The sequence below is a fragment of the Acomys minous genome (genome assembly GCF_964271855.1).
Source record: "Acomys minous genome assembly, chromosome: 2".
Classification (NCBI taxonomy): Eukaryota; Metazoa; Chordata; class Mammalia; order Rodentia; family Muridae; genus Acomys; species Acomys minous.
The window spans coordinates 60,090,573-60,112,396 of NC_140484.1; the positions used below are offsets into that span (position 1 = coordinate 60,090,573).

Genomic DNA, 21,824 nt, shown 5'->3' on the forward strand with positions numbered 1-21,824 from the left:
AACCATATACCAACTGCAGTTCTTGAGTTCTGCTGATCGAGGTACAGTATGAAATCTGGCATGCATATAATCTTAGCAGTATTTTAAAAATGTTTTCTTCAAAGTGTTTTTTAAAAAAAGTACATACACGTTAATTGTGGTGACTCTGGGGCCTACTTTAAACCAGGTGTTAATCTGACAGCAGCAATTCTGTTGCTCTTTCATGTAATTTTCTTTTTCAGAGGTGAACTCAATTATGTCTTTCCCAGATGGCATTTCTACAGAAACCAAGTGGCAATCTGGGATGGTTACATTTAGAATCAACTAACTCAACCATTCTGCCACAAGAAAAAAAGTCCTCAATTTGTTCCAAAGTATAATATCCTGAATAATTTCATTATGTGCAACTGAAACAAATAAAAAGACAACACTGGCTTTGGGTTAAAAACACTTCACAGTGTGTTCTGTTTATTAAGTAGCTCCACAGAAGATGTGATGGCAGGAACAGTGGGTGAGCAGAGCTGCCTGAGCCTGCTCGGCCGTGTCTACACACCAGCAGTGACACAGCCCACTGGGCTCCTGGGCCAGAGGAACGTGGGTAGTGGCCACACCATGTGCAGCTTAAGGCCCAGGGATGGATGGTAGAGACAGAGGGAAGAGCTGGACAGAGATGGGATGAGATTTTTTTTTCCTCTCAGATGTTAGTTTTTTGGTCTATAAATTGGAAAGGAACGCTCAGACTTAAATAAATACATTTGAGTAATGGCCTTTATTGAGCAAAGTCCACCAATTCAGCTTCGAGTAGGTTTTCCCTTCAGCAGCAGCACTCCTCTCTCCCAAGACTCCAGCTGAGACCCTTCTTCTCCTGTGTCTATGAGGGAAGTAGAAGTGCATCACTATTCTCAATGGAGAGGACTATGCCTTTTCTTTGACAGGAAAACAACCGGCTTAACTATGTAAGACAACACTTGGTCCTCCAGTCAGTTTCCTTAATTAATTTTGTCCTGGAATATATACAAGTTATTGGTGGCCGCTACAGCGATAATGCTCTCCATGGGGTGCCAGGCTGTGTGAAGGATCTTCTTATTGAAGTCCAAACTGTCCACGCTAATTTCGTCTTTCTTTCTCTTCCCCCCTGTACATACTTTCCGGGGCTTCAGGCTGGCTCGGGGTTTGCTGTTCTCTCTTGAGGCTTCCAGTGTAACATCCCTCCGAGTGTTTCTATCAAACATTCTAAAGAAGTTGTTGTAGGACCCCGTCATAATGGCACTGTTCAAGAGAGAAAAGGGAACACTGAGCACCCAGCAGAGTAAGAGGAAGCACCCAGGGCAATGGCGTGAACCATGGACCCTCCATAGGCCCCAACTTCTCCATTATCAGCAGGAAAGAAATGTAGTGCGGATTCTCCAGTGACTTTCACATATTTTGATGTCCAAGTTAAAAAGAAGAATGGATCCACAATTTTAAATACATGCTCACAAAGGCTACAAGAGAATGTCAGATCCCCTGCAAACTTGTCCCTGCCGCCCGCCCCCCCCCCCTTTTTTTTTCCTTTCTGGTTTTTTGAGACAGGGTTTCTCTGTGTAACAGCCCTGGCTGTCCTGGACTCACTTTGTAGACCAGGCTGGCCTCAAACTCACAGAGATTCACCTGCCTCTGCCTCCCCAAATGCTGGGATTACAGGTGTGAGCCACCATGTCTGCCAATTTCTATGTTTCTTTCAAAGCCAGGTACAGCGGATGGTACCTATCTGTAATTCTAGCACCCAGACAGCTGAGGCGGGAGGCTGCCATACTTTGATCTATAACTTTGGAAGGGGGCATTCTTATTTTTTATGTTTTGGAATGTGTATGTGGTTTGCAAGTTGTTTAAGTGCATGTAGGCGTGAGGCTGACAGTTTCTTCCTTAATTAAGTTCCACTTTACTGAGGCAGGATTTCTCACTGAATCGGAGTGCCCTGACTTTAACTAGTCTAGCTGTCCAGTTTGCCCCAGAGATCTCTCTCTCTCTGCCATCCTGGTGTTGGATTACAGGCAGCTGTCATAGAGTGAGGATGTGTCCCCTATTTTGTTTTGTGTTTAGAGACAAGATTTCATGTAGCAGAGGCTGGTCTTAAACTTGCTATGTAGCACAGTATGAGCCAAATTCTTGATTTTCCTGTAAGTGCAGGGAATGCAGATGTGTGCCAACATGTCTACCTACACAGCAGTTAGAGGCCAGCCTGGGCGACACAACACATAATAAACACATCTCCCGCTATCCTCTAACCTCTGCAGCAAGTGAAGACCAACCAAGCTTTGTTTTCTCCTCAGAAACCCTTGAGTTCTCTGGCTCCTATTCTAACCTATGTTGTTGTCTGATAGCAGCATGGCTAGTGCTCTTCACAATGCCTAAGTCCTTCAAGTAACTGTGCTATGCAGGGCTCTTCCTAGCTGCCAGTAAACACGTTAGCATCTGGTTAGCCTTACCCCAAACAGAGAAAAGCCTTGTACACTGCTAGACTTGTGCATTCAAATGTACTGTTTAAACACAGGAATAAGTGGTACCAGAGGGGCTGGAGATAGCACATGAAATGAGTGTGCAGGGCCGTGTTTATTTCCACATGGAGTGAAATGCTTATGAAAGTACAGGGTGTAGAGGCAACAACAACTGCAACAAAAATTGAGAGCACAGAGCAACCAAAAATGTTTCTCAGGAGAAGTATCTTATGAGCATGGGTGTGAACTGCTGGTGCACTGTAACAATAAACAGCAGGTATCATTTATTAGGATGGATAGTGCGTGCACTGAAGTGGCCATCTCCTGGCCTACCTGGCACCTGGGTACAGCAAGAGAATCATAGTAGCATGGGTCAAGTTTGCCTCTACCCAGGGCCATTGACAGAGACTATACCAAAGACTACTCCACTTCATCGGGACCCATGGGAGAAGATCTGAGCGAGAAAATGGAGGAAAGACTGTAGGAAATGATTGGACTGAGCAAACATTACTTGTAACTTTGCATACTCTTGGTGATGCGTTGGCAGTATTTCACACAATAAAGACTGTTAGCTGAAGTCATCTGAGATGCTTAAATTCCACAAAGTACTCTCTAGAAGGAAACCTCCCACAATTTGCAGAAAGCCAATCTCTCTTCAAATAAATGGGCGTAACTTCTGTGCAGCTCTATTTTGAAGAGTTATGTACTTTTTGTATTGCTAGGATTCCAATGTCAGGACCTCTACATAGTCAGCAGATGCTGTACCACTCAGCTATACCTTCAGCCCTGTTACTAATTCTGTGATCCAGGCAGTCTACTTCACTGATGCCTAGTGCCTTTTACTATTCCACACAAGGACAACTTAGCCGTGTGCTCCCCAGTGGCCTATACGCAGGCTGGTGGACGCTGAAGTTTCTAGGCTTCCTTCTTCCCAGCACTTGCTGCTGCCAGGGCACCACAGGAGGCCATTCCACTGGCCCTCTAGTTTCCCTTCTGTTCATTCCTACTGTGTCTTTGTTTTCTGTTTCCTTTCCTCCCCCAAAATTGAACTAGCAGTCACCATCATCATCATCATTAATTTTTCTTTGATTCTGAGGCAGGTCTTATTGTGTGGCTCTACTGGCCTAGAACTCACCATACAGAGCAGGGTGACCTTCAACTCAGAAAGCCACCTGCCTTTGTCTCTTGAGTGCTAAGCTTAAAGGTATGCACACCATACCTGGTAGCCACTCTCTTTTAAACTTGTAATTTTTCATATATTACGGACATTTATCTCCACAGTTCTTGTTTTTTGTCTGTATATGTGCACTTGGAGTCCACTGGTTGATCTCATGTCTTTTTCTCAAACACTCCATTTCTTTTCTTTTCTTGTTTTTTTTTTTTTGAGACAGGGTTTCTCTGTGTAGCCGTGGCTGTCCTGAACTCGCTTTGTAGACCAGGCTGGCCTCAAACTCACAGCAATCCGCCTGCCTTTGCCTCCCAAGTGCTGGGATTAAAGGCTTGTGCAACCATGCCTGGCTTCTTTACTTTTTTTAAGTTCACGTGTGTGGGTGTTTTGCCTGTGAGTAAGTCAACCTGTGCACTAACTGTTACCTAGGGGCCAGAGAGGACTTCAGACCTCCCTAGAACTGGACATTGTTCCTCTGGAAAAAGAAAGTAAATTTGTTTTTTCAAGACAGGGTGTCTCTGTGTAACAGCCCCGGCTGTCCTAGACTCGCTTTGTAGGCCAGGCTGGCCTCGAACTCAGAGATCTGCCTGCCTCTGCCTCCCATGGGATTAAAGGTGTGTACCACCATGCCTGGCTAAGAAAGTGTTTTTAACTGCTGTGTCACTTTCCCAGCCCCTCTACCTTAAGGTTTTTAGGCAGTCTCTCACTAAACCTGGAGCTAACTGACTTAGCTATTACAGCTGTGCACTGACATGTGTGGCTTTTAGGTGGATCTGGAGCTGCAAACTCAAGTCCTCATGCTTGCATGGAAAGCACCCTAGAGCAGGCAGTGCTCTCAACCACTGAACCATCTCTCCAGCCCTGTTTTTTGAGACAGGGTTTGTCTATCTGGACCTGGTTGTCTTTGATAGAAATCTGCCTCTGCCTCCTCAGTGCTGGGACTGAAAATGCACACTACTAATTCTTGCTGCCTATTCTTTAATTTTAAAGTATTTTATTATTTTATGTATGTGTGCACACATCATATGTATGCAGGAGCCTGTGGAAAGAGCATTGATTCCCAGGTAGTTGAGTTCCAAGTAGTTTTAAATTGCCAAGTGGGTGCTGGGAAGTGAACTAGACTCTTGCAAGAGCAGTCAGTACTCTAAGCCACTGAGCTATCTGTCCAGCCTCATGCTATTATTTTCAAAAATTTTTTCTGAGACAGGGTTTTTCTGTGTAGCCTTGGCTGTCCTGGACTTGCTTCGTAGATAGGTTGTCCTTGAATTCACAGAGATCTGCCAACCTCTGCCTGAGTACTGGGATTAAAGGCATGTGCCACCACACCTAGCTCATGCTATTATTTTTAATGTAGTCAAATTCTGTAATGTTTTCCCTCTAGACTTGGGATTCTGAGGCCTTGTTTCAGAAGCTCTTCCTTCTCCTTGCAAAGGTGCTCCCTGGATTTTCTTCCAGCCTTTAAACACTCAGGCCTTATTTATTGCAGTGTGGGGAGGGCCTTGATTTTTGCCTGCCTGGGACAAGTTAATACAGTTTCTTCCATGATTTCACAAGGCATCAGTTGTAGTTTCAACTGGCAGCCATGCTGGTCACCCAGATCTCTGTCCTGCTGAAAGACATCCTGTGGTGACCTTCAACTCTTACTCCAGAGCTTTTGCTAGATGTAGAGGGTTTTCTAACCCTTGAATTGAGTTAGTTCTGTGGGAGCAGAAAGCGAGTCTGGCTTCACTTGCTCTTTTCTTTCTTTTGCTATGTGAGCTCTCTTGACACCTGTCATGTGGTGCTCATTAGAGGCTGAACACATGAGGCTACCTCATCTAGGACTCTTCAGTCTCTAAATTTGTGAGCCAAACCAGAAACAAAACCTTTTCTTTTTTCTTTTTCAGTTTTTCAAGACAGAGTTTCTCTGTGTAGCCTTGGCTGTCCTGGACTAGCTTTGTGGACCAGGCTGGCCTCAAACTCACAGTGATCCACCTGCCTCTGCTTCCTGATTGCTGGGATTAAAGGCGTGTGCCACCACTGCCTGGCACACAAACCCTTTTCTTTATGAAACCATGAGCTTCTCAGATTCTGCTGTCACACAGGGCAGTTGTGTGGAGAAGTATGTTCTCAGCATCAACATGTACTTTGTGTAGAGCATGTCTTCTTTTATAGACCACTTTTAAAGATCCTTACTTCTGGTGTCCTGTAATTCCATTATGATGTGGACAGGTTATCTCTGTACTCATTTTGCTGTGGCGTTTTGTAGTTCCTGGATGAGCTGCTGAAAACTTCCAGACATCACATTTGAATTAGATGTACTAACCATACAGAGGAAGAGTTATTTATTTATTTATTTATTTATAAATATGAGTGCTGTTTTCATGCACACCAGAAGAGAGAATCAGATTACATTACAGATGGTTGTGAACCACTATGTGGTTGCTGGGAATTGAACTCAGGACCTCTGGAAGAGCAGCTAATGTTCCTAACCGCTGAGCAATCTCTCTATCCCCCACAGGAAGATTTTAGCACTGCCTTTCCATAGTTGAAGAGTTTTAGAGACTCTTGGTATATGGCATATCATATCTTCTCTCTCTCTCTCTCTCTGTGTATACATTCTTTTAATTTAAAAATTATGTGCTAGGGATGTTTTACTTGCATGTATGCATATGCACCATGTGTGTGCCTATGGCCCAAGAAGGCCAGAAGATGGTCTTCACTCTCCTGGAGCTAGAGTTACAGATGTTTGTGAGCTGCCTGGGAACTGAACTGGGATTCTCTAGAAGAGCAGACAGTGCTCTTAACCACTGAGCCATCACTGTAGCCCCAGTACACTGCTGTCATTTTAAAGACAGGGCAGGGTCTTGGCATGTAGCACAGGGCCTCAGCTTCCCAGTGTTGATGTTACAAGCGCACGCCATGATGCCTCCATTTCTTTTCTTTTCCTCCTCCTCCTTTTTCTTTTCTTTCTTTCTTTCTTTCTTTTTTTTGAGACAAGGTCTCTCTGTATAGCCTTGGGCTTGCTTTGTAGACCAAGCCTCAAACTCACATAGATCCGCCTTACTCTGCCTCCGTGAGTGCTGGGATTATAGGCATGTGCCACCACGCCTGACTGTCTCTATATTGCTTAACTTTCATATTCCCTGGCTCTTTGGGGCTCGAACTCACAGTGATCCACCTGCCTGTGCCTCCCGAGTGCTGGGATTAAAGGTGTGCGCCACCATGCCTGGCTGTATCTTTCATTTTAAAAAGTTGTTTGTGCTAGAATTCCTAGAACATTTTAAGTCTTATGGATCATTGTTCAGCTTTTATGTTCTGTCCTTTACTCTATAACTATTTCAAATATTATTATCTTATAATCTGTTACTTTCTGTACTCATCTATTACTGTACTGGACTAATCTGTTACTAATCATTTACTCCTTACACATTATGCCAGGTGTTGTAGTATACACCACTAAACCCAGTATTCAGGGGTTGGGGTAAAAGGATTTAGTTCAAGGCCTTCTAAACTACAAAATAAGAACCTCTGCCAAAAATAAAAAGAGCAGAGAAGGAAGGGATAATACTTTGTTGGTAGAGTGTTTGCCTAGAATACATGAAACCCTGGGTGGATTCCCAGTACCATATAAGTTGGGTGAGGCAACACATCTGTAATCCCAGCACATTGGAGGTGTAGGCAGGAGGATCAGCAGTTCAAAGCCATCCTCAACTAAATCTTGAGGCGAGGCCAGCCTAGAATAGATACATCAGATCCTGCCAACCCAAGTAAAAACAAACAACAAAAAGAGATTCTTAGAATACAGTTGTTTCTGTTGTCTGTGATAACATTTTCTTGAATACACTTAATAAATGCCTCCTGTAAAGGAAGAGTCCTGAGAGCTATGGAGTGAGAAGTGTGGTTGAGGCAGCCTTGCATGTTTCTCATGGAGGTTTTTTTTCCCCCCTCTTGGAGTTTTAAAAGATAAATGAATGCTTTCTGGTAACCTAGAAGAAGGAAGTATAAAATACAGGCTGCTTACTGTAACAGCAGAGGATCCCCAGGCTCAGGATAAGTTGGCTGCACTGCCAGACTTAGTCCCTCAAGGCCTATGGTGGGCTCACAAGTCACTTTGGGAGCTCGTGCTAGCATGAAGCTCATGCTGCTTGCTGAAGCCTGAGGACTGCAGTGCTTGGCCTCTGGAGGAGGAGAAGGAGGAAGAAGAAAAAGAATGCTACCACATCGCCAGCCATTTATGACGGGTTTTATGGAGTCTAGTTACTTAAATTCTCAACAGAAATACAACAAAAAGATGACCTAAGAGAGTCTGATTACATCATCTGAAATATGACTTCTTTCGGGATGATTTCAAAGACCTTGCAGTAGCCCCGAAAAAACAGTGTATGTGGTCTGCACAGAATGTGCATGAGCTATATGACGCAGCCTGAGACTACCATTCTAGCACAGTGTAGGGAGCTGTGCCCTGAAGGCTGTTTCTTAAACCTCTCTAAACAAAGAGGCCAACTAAATGGTGGCTTTCTGACTAGTAAATGACTTCCTGCTTCCTTTCTTTCACTATCTGTGTAATCATTCACTGAGCACTCTACACATTCATGGTGCACTGTGAGTGAGGCGATGTCTCCTCAGATGCCTAGTTTTCCCTGGAATGTATCATAGGACAAATAAAAGGCCTGGAAAGCACCATCCTGTCAGCATCCTGCATCTGATCGAGATGCCCTTCCTGGTAGCACTCAGTCTGAGAGGCTTGCTAGAGATGCTGAAAGAAACAGCACTTCTGGATGCCAGCATGGCATGACGCCGGCAGCCTCACCTGTCTGAACCATTCCAGCAGCACTCGAACTTGTCAAAGATGCAGTCATTTTCATACAAGGAGCAGAGCTTGCTTCGCAGGTACTCATGTACCTGGTGGGTCTCGACAGGCCTGCCCTCCATGTTGAGGTCCCACACCTTCACCGACAGATAGTCTCTGGTCATCATGTACCGACCACTGTGGCTGAACTTGACATCAGATATAGATGAGATTATTTCTGAGAAAAAAGATCTACTGCTGGGGTCTTCTGGCTCCTCAAAAACTGAAAAACAAAGTGAACACTTTCAGCTACTGTGCTAAATCAGAGACTATCATTCTAAAGTCAGCAGAGGCTTCTCAGAGATGCTAGAGGGATCATCGTCATCCTCACTTCCCTAGCTTTCTGATTGTCATCTTACCCACAAGGTGCAGGCCTTCAAATCCAGACAGTCCCAGACCATCGTCCTGGAGGATCCTTAGTATGCACAGGAATATAACTGCAGCTGCTTGTACCCACAAGACACTGGGCTGGGGACATGATGTGTTGCTACCTAATTGCCCACACTGCAGAAGTATGATGTAGTAGAGAAACATAGTGCTCTGGGTCCCTTGGGAAGGGCCTGCTCACTGGAGGGCAGAGCTTGCGGTACTGCTGGACTGAGCCCTACCTTAATCCAACAATACATTGGCTAGCTACACAATGTGACTACTGGACAAGACCACATAACAAAGGAGTTTAAGTCTTTTATGCGTGGCTATGATCCACTGTGACTCGAATGAAGGAGTATCATTGCTTCCTCTGCAGAACTAGCTTTGCGTGCAGAAGCTCAACAGTTCCCTTTTCCTGGGACCCATAGCAGAAGGAAGTCTTCCACCCAAGGCTAGACTTGATCCCCCAGCACACAGCCATGCCCATGCAGTATCATGCTTCAGGCTAGGAGATACATTTCCTTTACTTGAAGCTTCTCCAGAGTTTCCAGCACCCTTTTCTGTGCAGGAGCTTGTGATGTTTGCTAGCTCTGCATAGGACACAGACTGGAAGCCAGCTAGTGCTGACACTAAGCATTTACTCAATTAGTCTAGTGCTGACAAGGACAGCTCTTCTTGGAACCTAAAGCTGTTCACTGAGAAGCAACATCTAGAAGACCTAGGCTATATACACTGACAACACTTCATTGCTGGGACTGTAATAGGAACAACATTCTATGACACACTTTGGGAGTCATTTTCTGATGGACACATTTTCTAGAGTGGCTGAGCAAGAGTTGCCTCCCTATTTGCATGAATGCACCAGTATGAGAGCAGGAAGCTCTTCCGCACAGTTGCACATGGGGACTTTCTAAGATGGTGTACCAGAACAACACAGATCGTGGTATGCTTTAAAATTAGCCCCCTCCTTTTAGATTAAATGCATTCATTTATTTAGTTTAGGAAGGGAACTTGCACGTGGAAGCCAGAGAAGAATTTTCAGTAGTCAGTTTTCTTCCATGTAGGTCCTAGGGATCAAAATAAGGTCAGACTTGGCAGAAAGTACTACCTGTTGGGTCATCTCACTGGCCCTAAAATTTTCATTTTTAAAATTTTAGGTGTGTGCGTGTATATGTGTATGTGGAAGGGGGAATCCCTTGGAACTGGAGACTTTTCATTATTGTTGAGACAGGCTCTCACAATATATCCCTGGCTGAACTCATTATATAGACAGTTTGCCTGGAAATCTGCTGCCTTTGCCTCTAGAGCATTAGGACTAAGGGCATGGTTTTGTTTTTGCCATAAAGCTGAAGTTACAGGCAGTTATGAGCCACTTTAAATAGGCAGTGGAAACCAAACTCAGGTCACCTGCAAGATCAGCACACATGTAACAGGCGAGCCATCTTTCTAACTCCTTATCCCCACCCTCCTTTTAAGATGAAGTCTTCTCCTGGCCCTCAAGTGATCCCGCCTCAGTTTCCTGTGTACCCGTGACTCCAGGCACACAGCATTATATCTGTTGGCTACAGACAACACAAGTGGGATGCACTCTGATGGCTATGGCCCAGGTCACAGAGAGCTCAGGGTAGATGGTAAGCTGGGTCAGGGTAGAGGAAAACTGCCGTAGCACCTCTTTATTAGCATAACCCATGGGGAGTCTCTCCCTCTACTTCAGGCCTGCAGAGGACATGGAGGACCTCTATCAGTGCAACCAGCTAGTTTCTGGAAATCAAGGGTACTCCTAAGAAGACTTACACTTGGCATGCCGGTCACACAGGGCAGAGGAACGCATGTCACACAGCCTGATGGTCCCCTTGCTGCTGCTGTAGACGAACACATTGCACTGGTGTGGGTGGAACTCAGCGGCAGTGATGACTTCTGTCAGTTCCTCCATGTTAGCTGGCTTGATGTCCACAATGTCTGGAGTGCAATGTTAAGGCATAGTGCTTAGCTGTCCAAGGGAAACTTGATAGCCAACTGTGCAGTGAGGCTTAAGGGAGGAGCTGCAGGACTGATCATATACACTGCCACAGGAGTGCATAGCAAGGGCCTCAGGTGGATGCAGGACAGTGCCCAACTAAGACAGAGCACAATGAATAACATCTACAATGAAGGCAGCAGTGCCGCCCACCCACACATTTCTATCTATAACTAATAAATACAAACATCAAATTACAAATGATTTTGCTTTCCTAATTATTTGACTTTAAGAGCTTGCTTGGGGTTGCCAGAGCAATACAAACACAGCAGGAAGTCAACCACAGAGGTCAGCCAATGGAAATAAAGGGTACAATTCTTCTCTGGGCCAGTGTGGAACATTGATGGACAGGTTTATCTTCCAGGGGAAACATACAATGTATGAGTCTATACCTCATCGCTGGCTGCCACAATTAAGAGACAAGACCCCATAAGGACTAGAAACAGTATGAGCCTCAAGCTGCCCAGTAGGTGCCAGACTGTATAAGTCTGATACCCTCAAGGTAAAAAGATGGAAAGCTGTTGGGATTACAGGGTAAATAGCTGGGAGCCAAAGCTCTGAGACCTCACAGAAGGTGGGTAAAGACTGAGCATGAATACGGCAAGGCAGCCTGGGGCAAGAACAAGTACTGTGATCTTTATGGTGATAAGAACTACACAGTACCTAGAGCTCCTACAAACCTCCGATGGCCCAGCAGTCAGGCAGGACATGAATGGCTCACTGGAGGGCAAGAGGTGGGAGGCATTAGGAGCCAGAGGTTAGGAAGTGGCTGATCCAAGGAGACTGAAGGTTTCTCACACGAACATTCAGGCAGAGGTTTGAATCTTTAGGAACACTCAATCACAAAGACCTTATGTTGCCATTAGTCTAGAAAAGACTGCATTCAAAAGGTGAGTGTCTGAGGGACTGGGATGAGCTGCCCATGAGAACTGCACAATAATCATAGAAACAAGCAGAGGCAGCACTTGGTAAAGGATACTGAAGCTTCTATCTGTGATTTCTAAATGCCATAGGTTAATTCTCAGATCATCTGCAGAGAGATATGTTTCATGATCACTATTTACTGAAATGGAATTTATGTGATATGTATGAGCATTTGCAAAAATTCGTCGAGGACTTGCTTCTACCATAAGGTCCATGGGCTTCAATATTGGAACCTAAAAACGAATGGAGAAAGGAATTCAAAACAAAAGCCACAATAGCATAAGCATACGGTATTTAGACAAGAAAAGGAACAGAGGTTTTCTATAGCTATGCAACACCCCTAACTAGGAGAGCTGCTACAGAATACAGAGTGGAGACCTGTCTGTTCCCAGCTATTCCTCCTTGTTTCCATTACAGAGGTAATATTATCTTGTAGGAAACAGGAAGGTAAACTGCCCCAAGCAGTGTTCTCCAGGTCACCAAGGCATCATTCTCTTGGGTATTCTCTGATGGTCACAGCAACTCCTTGTCTTTGTAGCTGAGTACATAAATCTCTGCTTTCATAGCACTGGTGGTCTGCTTCATGCGTCAGCTCGTGGGCCACAGTGGTGGAGTGCATACATATGTAGGGATCAATAAACAGACAGCATGCAGGAGGTCCTTTGGGCTAAGAGTCTACCTCCTGATATAGAGCTGGCTATAGTCTGAACTTAAGTGCAGCTCATCATCTGGATGGGTGTGCATACTATGCTTCAAGTAAAGGTCTTAAGGCCACAGTCCCAGAAGCTTCTGGGTTATCATCAGCTGGGTACAAAGGAAGAGACAGGAGGATGGCCTGGACAGAGCACTTGTGCTTGAAACAAGCCTAAGCATCAGTCTAAAGGAGCAGTAACAGGAGAGAAAAAGAGGAAAAATCTCCCGTCTCTCCATTATCCAGGGAAGGGAAGCCTAAGGTTCCAGGAAAAGCCAAATACTAGAGTCATTTTCATTGTTGTAACTAGACACCAAGAACTCAAAGGCTTTGAAGAATCTCTCAATTGAGTCTTCCCTGGCCAAATTCTGTAAAAATGAACCTGGACAAAGTGTAGTGACGCTGTTCTCAATTCAGCCTAGGACAGTGCTGGGGTTTCCTGAACAGAAATGCCGGCTCCACAATAAGCAGGTCTAAGACACACATGGGCCATGACCCTCTACTATTTCCAGGTAACCAAAGCAGCAGCATCTGTAATACTACTAACTGAAAGAGACCTTTTAATTACATTCCTTTTCTTAGAATTAAAACAACAGGGGAAAAAAAAGTCCTTAAGAGAAGCAGAAACTCCAATACGGACCTAAGAATATCACAGAATTGCAGGCCAATGATTCTGTTCTCACTCTGCTAAAACAATAATCACCCCTTTCATATGCTTCACTTTGGCCACCAATCAGACAGGTTTTATTCCATTAATTCTGTCAAAGAGGCCTGGAATAAAATCAACACTGGGCCTGGTAGCCTCTGAGTTTTTCCAAATAAGCACATGAGCTAAGGGGATAAGCAAAGGTCTGAATGTGAGGCTCAGAAGTGTCTGGGAAGGGGTACAGCGGGGTGAAGTTGGTGGCTGGAGAGATCAGACCAGAGCAGGAGGGTTTAGAGCACTTGGCAACAGCACCTAACACCATGGGAGATTTAAAATGTGCCCACACTAAGTCAGAAATGCAAACACTCTGCCAGAACTGACCAATGATATGGAAGAGAGCATCTGAGTTCCTATGACTTAGACCTGAACAAACAGCATCTCTTTTCTTGGTCTGGTTATCAGGCTAAGTGGTGGAGGAGGAAAACACTTTGGATGGTTGTCCCAGCCCTGCCCACTGTCTCTGTGCAGGGACAACCCTACTGGGTTATCACCACGCTCTAACTTTCTCAAGCAAATGAGACACTAGACACTACACGCATTCTAACTGCTGGGCCTGAGACATTCTATTAGAAAGCATGTTAAAAAAGATTGCCACGTATCAGCAACACCAGAAATGCCTATTTTCAACTAACACTAACACACCTTCACTTGGTTAACTGTGTAACTGAAAAACCCTGCTAGCCACATATTTTAAACAAAGCTATGCTCTGTTCCTGCCCAGGTGCCATTGTTTGCACTGAGCCCACCACTGAAAGTATTGATGATCAGATCCATCAGGATAAGAATTAAAAAACCACCAGTGTGCTCCATTGTTCATTCAGAGGAAATTTCAACAGCTCCATTGCTAATGTCTTGCTGTTTACCAGTCATCTTACCTATACTGTGTTACTCCATCAGCAAACACTCTGGATCCTACCACAGAAGCTCCAGAGCACTTCAACAGAAGGTTTGCCAGGAAACCAAACCATGAGCTTTTTGTTTTTTGCTTTTTTCAAGACAGGGTTTCTCTGTGTAATAGCCTTGGCTGTCCTAGATTCACTTTGTTGACCAGGCTGGCCTTGAACTCAGAGATGCACCTGCCTCTGCCTCCCGAGTGCTAGAATTAAAGGCGTGCACCACCATGCTTGTCCAAAGAGCTTTTTAACCTCAGCACCATCTTGTAATGTTGGTGACACCAAGGAATCCCATTTTAACAAGTACACAGCAAGGAGGGCCACTACCATCATTACCACCATGAGCCAGGAAGGTAAAGCCTGTTACACTTGAAACCGTATTCTCAGCAGCTAATATAACTGTTCTGTATTATTTCTGAAAAGTTCTGGAAAGGTGAAAGAAAATGCAGCATATACCCGTAGTGCCGTAATTCTAAATGGGTCTCGAAGTCGTCCATCTTCATCTTTCAAGTTATAACCTTCTGCTCTTTTATCCCGTTCACTTATTTTCCATAATTTAATAGTTTTATCTGAAAATAAAAACCTTATTCTTCATATTAAAAGAAAAACCACAAATAACACGTACCACTATAATTTAACTGTTCTAAGAAACTATCACTTGCCTACGTTGATGTCTAAACTTGGGAGGCTGGGGAGGTGGCTTACTGAGTAAGAGCAGTTGCTTAGCAAGCATGAGACTCCAAGTTCAAATTCCTAGTCATGTCCCTATAACCCCACACTGTTTGAGGCTACTGAAAGGAATGAGAGAGATAGTGCATGCATAAACACTCACCACATATGTACATACACATCACACACATACAATAACTAAAGATGTAGACAAATATACAAAGTAACACTGGTTTTCTTTGCCGAGTTTGAATTTTCTAGCTATTGTTTTTACCCTAGCTGACAATTGACCCTCTCCAAAGTTTAAAGCAGAGACAACCTCAAGAATTACTTAAAAGACGAATCCACCCACATTAAAATTAAAAATAACTCAAATAGCTATTTATAATTCTTACCATTTGTAGAGAGTAGAAAATGAGCAGCATTCTGTTGTGGTAACCACCTGATTTTATTAATTTTTTCTTCAATTTCTAGACTTTTCAAATAGTCAAACTCTGGCTCATGACTCTGAAAGGTACTGTAAACATTGTACTCTCCCCTAGAGTGAGCGCGGGCTTTATTCTGCAAGGAAACACAACAGCTTCTTCAATGAACAGAGCAGAAGGCAGATTAATTTCTACTACTATCAACAAGAGCATTAAACGATCACACATTTTTAAATAAAAAAGGTCTTGACGAGGCTTACATCAATGCACTTAGAAGAACAAAGAGCGCTGCAGGTCTTCCCTGCACATCTAGGTCTTCTCTGCAGTGGGCAGGAGTTTGCAGGACATGATTAAGCTTGTCTGTGGACATGCTCCTCTCTGCCACCTTTCTTTTTGCTTATAATTGCTAAATTGGCCCTAAGTCCTTTACATTCACAGTGTAACCAAAGTTTGAGTGCCCAAGTCCTACCTCTGGTAGCACCTAGCAGTTAGCCTATCAGTTCTTGTGTGCCATTATTAAAGAAAGTAAGGTAAGACACAGAGATTTAATGTGGCCACATCAGGGCCAACAGAGGGGTCTAATGGTTAGCCATTTATTTTTGGTATAGACATGAGTTTTAGGTTTAAAAAGAAAGGGGAGGAGGAGGAGGAAGAGGAGGGGAGGAGAAAGAAGAGGAAGAGGAGCATGGGAGAGCAGGAAGAAGCAGGAGAGGGAGGAGGCGCGGGAGGAGAAGAAAGCAATCAAATCACAAGAGGTATGTGTAGCCTGTAGTCTTAGCCAGGGTGTTTTTATCTAGTTGTTTCCGTTCTGGTTCCTACTGCCTGAGGAGATGGACTGGCTCTCAGAAGATGCTGGTTCCTGCTCCATGGTACAGCCTTGCCCTGTGGCTGATTGCTCACATCTGGGGTAGCCCCGTTAGCTCTGCTGTTCCCGAATCCAAGGATAAAGACAATGACTTATCATTGTTGTGCTTTAATGTGCTATATACACAGGGATGCAAAGAACCCAAAGGAAGGTAGTCAAATACAAGCGATGCAGAGATGCCACATTTTCATACTCTTTCCAACTGCCTTATGGACCCACATAAGACAGAAATGCTTTTTTTGTAAAATATTTACTAAGTACCTATTGCAATAGGATGAAGGCATTGTTAGCTGAGTACTCACAGTGAGGAGCTCGATTGCTTCCTCATCTACCAGGTAGTGTTTAAAACAGTGTTCTACATGATTACTACAACAGAATTGAGTGTTAAAGAAAAGTGGATAGTGAAAACTATTCTTCCTTTCTGGCACAGCATGTGCAGCAAGTAGTGATGCCATTTGATTGGTGACGGTAGAGCACTGACCTCTTGTTCCCGTTGGAAAATAACAACTCTGCCACCTTTGTCTCCTGTTGCAAGAAGGTCTCCAGAGTAGTTAAACTCAACGGTGGAGATGATGTCAGCTGGCAATAGAAGACAGAGTCAATCACAACTGATGTTTTTGTGAGGATCAAAAGAAGAACGCATACAAACCTCTCCAAATAAAACAAACATTCCTTGGCAAATATACTTCTTGGCTTCTTTATGGGTCCACGATAGAACTCACCAGTGCATGTGAATTCTGAGAGTCTAATTTCACTGATCCAATCTAGGTGTCCCTGTCATATAGCAACTTATCTAGACTGGGCTGCTTTTATTTGCAAAGTAGGATAAGAACTTAGAAAAAATAATTCTTAAAGGAAAACAACATAAAACACCCTGATTGGGGCTGGAGAGATAGTTCAGCAGCTAAGAGCACTGGCTGCTCCTCCAGGGGATCTGGGTTCAATTCCCAGCACCCACATGGCAGTTCACAACTGTCTGTAACTCCTGTTCCAGGTGGTCTGACATACTCATACAGATATCTGTACAGTCAAAAAAGCAATATACATAAATTAAGAATAAATAAATAATACAAAAAACCTCCAAACAAACAAAAACCCCACCCTGGTTGGTCTTAGAAGAATGGTGTCTAATTTTAAAATGCATACTTGACTCCAACTTTTAAAATAAATGATATTTTCTAAAGGATAAGAATGTTTGTCCAGCTGGGTGTGGTGGCACACGCCTTTAATCCCAGCACTCGGGAGGCAGAGGCAAGAGGATCACTGTGAATTTGAGGCCAGCCTGGTCTACAAAGCAAGTCTAGGACAGCCAAGGCTATACAGAGAAGCCCTGCCTCAAAAAACTAAAACAAACAAAAACCCCTAAAACCAAAAAAGAATGTTTGTCTGTAGGCATGTATGTATGCCCATGTATGTAGTACCCTCAGACAGCAGGAAAGGGTGGCATATCCCCTGGGACCCCAAAGTAATAGAGATTGTGAGCCTTCATGTGGGTGCTGGAAACTGAGCCCAGATCCTCTGCAAGAGAAGTCAGTGCTCTTTTATCACTGAATCACCTCTCCATCTCCCTACATTCGATTCTCCAACAGTTACCATAGTAATGCTTTGATATCCATAGGAAACTTTTGCTAGCCTCCGTACAACACTATAGATCACCACCACCCTGGTCCAGAGTGACAAACTGGAAGGCTGGGAGCTCTTCCCAGCCCCAAGGTGTGGGAAGAACCTCTGCAACAAATAAATGGTGTGTACTCCCAACCCCAGGGCGGTGACAACGGGCTCATGAAATATGGTTCATGCCCACGAGTGGGAAAAGCAGTCATATTTTCCAGAAAAGGATCTGGGAAAAATCCTGGAGGACAGTCTTACATATTCCACCTGGGTCACCTGTTGCCTGAATGAGAATACACCATGAGGCAGTATTGGGCACGTCCTATGGACTGGACGCTGCAGTTCGTGTGGCAGTAAGGTCAGCTGACACACAACAGTTGCCTTAAGACAGTCATGTTGTATGTAGACGGATCTCTGTGCTTTCCACAGGAACTACTAAAGTAGTTAGTTTGCAGAGATAAATACTGTAGAGCATTTTAGGTCAGCATCAGCTGTCAATCTGACACAAAACTACAATTACCTGACAAGAAGGGACTTCAACTAAGAATTGCTTCAATCAGACTGGCCTGTGCCCATGTCTTTGACACATTTTCTCTTTTGTTCTTTTTTGGCAATGTGGAGTGGGAGATGGGGTGGTAGTTTGACAAGGTCTCTTCATGCAGACCAGGCTGCGTCTGGCTCCCAAGTGCTGGGATTAAAGGAGTGTGCTACTACCTGGTAAAGCATTTTCTTAATTGCTATTTGATATACAAGTGCACAGCCCATTGTTGGACTTGGCTGTAAAAGAAAGCTAGCTGAACCAGCTAGAGGGAGTAAACAGGTAAGTAAGCAGCTTCCTCCCAAGGTCTCTGCTTAATTTCCAGCCCTCCATGTTCCTACTCTGGTTTCTCTCAATGATAATATATAACCTGTAAGCTGAAATGAGCCCATAGGTATACACACCCTCTCTACCAGTAATAGAACCAAAGGTTAAAACTACTGAAAAGAACTCCCAAAGGACTAGATGCATTTCTCAAGAGTTGTATGATGAGATCAAACTGTGCCTTGTCCCAAGAGATTCCATTTTATCAGCAGCAGTTGATTCCAATGTGAGAATGGAGGACAACCTTGCACTTAGATGGGCACTGTAAACAAACACCATCTGCCTGACACCACCTACAGATGCAAACTAGACTGATAAACATTTATTCCTCAAAGTAGAAAAGGGTGCCATCCTGTAAATTTAAAGTAAATGAAGATTACAGGAGCACAAAAGCATATTAAAGTTATTCAGGAAAGCCAAGCTTGATATGTCCAGACTGGGGAAAAGGTACAGCTCCCTCAAGTGTAATCTATATACAGAGATAGGCACCTAACACTGTGATGTGATGGCCCTATCAACCTGTTATCTGACCACCTAGGGTGCACCAAAAGCAGAGCACTCCTGACTGCTGCAGGGATTTTGGCTGGGCCTGGTCTGTCCTATGACCTGCTCCAACTGCTGTCTTTCCATTCAACCCAGTACTCTTATCTGAACCTGAGTCTCTTTCCGTACATTTAGCTGGATGTGATCTTACTCCTTGCCTCTGTAGCTTCCCCACACCTCACTTCTGCAGCTTAACTCTGACTGTAAGGCGGTGGCAGCATCTCCAGCAGGGACTGTTTGGGTATGCTCTCTAACTACTTTGTCTCTCCACCTGCTTCTGCTTCCCAGGCTTCTTTTCAACTCCTTGCTTTAACTTCTGTAGCCATTCTGTAACCTACATATAGGTGCAGAGATATTATTAGATATGTAAGGTGAGATGAGTGTTAATATTAGTTATTAACAATGGGAACAAAAGAACTGGTGTTTGTCTTAGCTGCCTGTCAAGGAAAGCAGGACTACCTGCAAAATTGCGATCGATGAAACTACCATATCTTGTGAATTTATTGTTATTTAATAAACTAGGACACAGTGGAAAAGAAGAAATGTGTCTGCCTGTGTTTCTGATAGAGCACTCTTAACACTACACAAGTGTACTAACCAAATAGTTGCCAGCAGTTTCCTGCGGACATCTAAGAGGTGGATTGACTATAAGGGTACTGCTTGCTGATCCTACTGTGAGGGCTACTTTCCTCAAAGACTTCAGCAGGATATAGCATAAGGACAAGACCACACCACCCTTTTTTGAGAGAGGGTCTCATGTAGCTCAGGCTGGCCTTGAATTCCTGATCCTCTTGCCTCCATTCCCAAGAACTGGGATTACAGGCACAAGCCTCCATGTCCAACTGGGCAACTTTTTATTAGCAGCACACATACCACTGGAACCTGGGACTCATGTATACTCCTAGGCAAGCGATCTATCACTTAGCCACGCTTCCAATCTATCACCCTGTCACCCTTAAATTACTCAAAATAACTTACTATGATTGAATGAAACTAAAACTTTCCCTATTGGTTCAAAAAAGGGAATAAATCTATGTTATTTATAGTCAGAGGATAGACAATAATATATAATTAATGGTGTTTTGGCTTTCAGTGATTTTCAGCTTAATTAAAACAAACTGAATCTTTTAAAAGAGAAACTCTCAAGTCTGTAAGAGCTGAGAAATAATTTTCATTAAGTCACAAATTATATCTGAGCCTAAAGTTGGAAATGTTTTTTGTAAAGTCTGGGTAAGTTCTAAAGCTAAAATATACACAATGAACTAAATGTGAACAAACTGTAAAACCAGTAATATTTAAACAATCAACATCAATTTATTGTGACAGGAGACTGATACTAAAAGCATAACATGGTACTAATGCAAGGCACTAAGAGGTTTCTAAATTACCATGTTTGATGAGATTATTCAATTTCCCTATTAGAGTGCCTGCCACAAACGGGTCACTGAGGCTCTTTGCTATTAGGTAGTGGTCTGGATGATATAGAGGGTATTATTTAAAATATTTAAATATTAAATGCACAGCAAGCTGTTCCTGGGAGTACATAAACCAACCTGAGCATCAGGGTTGGGAGACAGCTACTGTCATCCCTGCCTGAGAAGGCACTTCTACCTGAAATGTAAGCAGCCTAAAAACTGCAAGGCAGAAGGGCAGAGCACAAACAAATGGGCAGCAGGAAGAAAACACAGCTGGAGGACAGGTTTCAGTGTCCCATGGCCCAGATGACAGTTCTAAAACAAGGGAGAAAAGGATGAGTATCAGAGGGTTAGGACCAGGATCTCCTAGGTACAAAGGTCTGATAAGCCCACCACAACAGAGGCACAGAGCAGGACAAGGACATGTATACAGAGCAGGAAATCATGCTTATTATATAAGTTTATGTAAAACAAAATTTTATTGCTGTCCTGGAATCTGTTCTGTAGACCAAGGTGGCTTCAAACTTAGAAATGCACTTTCCTCCGACTCCCGATTTTTGTTGGGACAGGAAACGGTATATGACATTAACTCCTAGCTTAAGAGAAATTCTTAAAATATATCCAAGTCAGCTGGGTGTGCTGGTGCGTATCTTTAATCCCAGCACTCGGGAGGCAGAGGCAGGTGGTTCAGACCAGCTTGGTCTATAAAGAGAGTCCAGGACAGCCAGCGCTACACAAAGAAATCCTGTCTTGAAAAACCAAAACCAAAGCCAAAACCAAACCAAGCCAAAACAAAAACAATGAAACAAAACAAAACAAAACAAACCGCTGTGAGTTTGAGCCAGCCTGGTCTACAAAGTGAGTCCTGGACAGTCCAGGCTACACAGAGAGACCCTGTCTCGAAAAACCAAAAGCAACCAAACAACAACAACAACAACAACAAAAAACTAGGCAAAGTATTTGAACAGATAATTTTCAAAATTATGTCAGTGTTTTATAAGCACAGGAAACAGTGCTCAATAAATAATCACCACGGAGCTGCAAATCAAAACTATCAAGTACTTTACAACCATCAGAATAGTCAAAATTAGACAACAAAGAGAGATGAAATGTCAAGAAACTGGAGCCGTTGTATACTGACGGTGAGAATGTAAACCACAGGCTCTTTCGAAAACAGCTGGGCAGATAATAAATGTTGAACATAGAGACAATGACCAAACGAGTCCACAGTGAGGTATTTACCAAGTTAAAAAACACACATCTACACAAATACCTGTAGAATATTCCTAAAACTGCATTATTCCTATGAGCTGGAGTGGGGAAACCCTTCAGGCAATGAATGGATTAACAAATAGTATGTATTTCAGTACAACTGACTA

The 21,824-nt window shown here is 43.6% G+C and overlaps 1 protein-coding gene across 1 annotated transcript in view; it reads right to left on the reverse strand.

Moving 5' to 3' along the window:
• Positions 1-414: 414 nt before the first annotated feature.
• PPP2R2D (protein phosphatase 2 regulatory subunit Bdelta) overlaps positions 415-21,824 on the reverse strand; it is a 35,214-nt gene continuing 13,804 nt past the window's right edge. The window contains exons 3-9 of the mRNA XM_084772645.1: positions 16,496-16,593; positions 15,120-15,285; positions 14,512-14,624; positions 11,821-11,998; positions 10,619-10,783; positions 8,417-8,678; positions 415-1,248 (exon numbers count right to left, since the gene is read on the reverse strand). Of these exons, the coding sequence (XP_084628771.1) occupies positions 969-1,248; positions 8,417-8,678; positions 10,619-10,783; positions 11,821-11,998; positions 14,512-14,624; positions 15,120-15,285; positions 16,496-16,593 (1,262 nt within the window). The 3' untranslated portion in view covers positions 415-968. The remainder of the gene's footprint in view (positions 1,249-8,416; positions 8,679-10,618; positions 10,784-11,820; positions 11,999-14,511; positions 14,625-15,119; positions 15,286-16,495; positions 16,594-21,824) is intronic.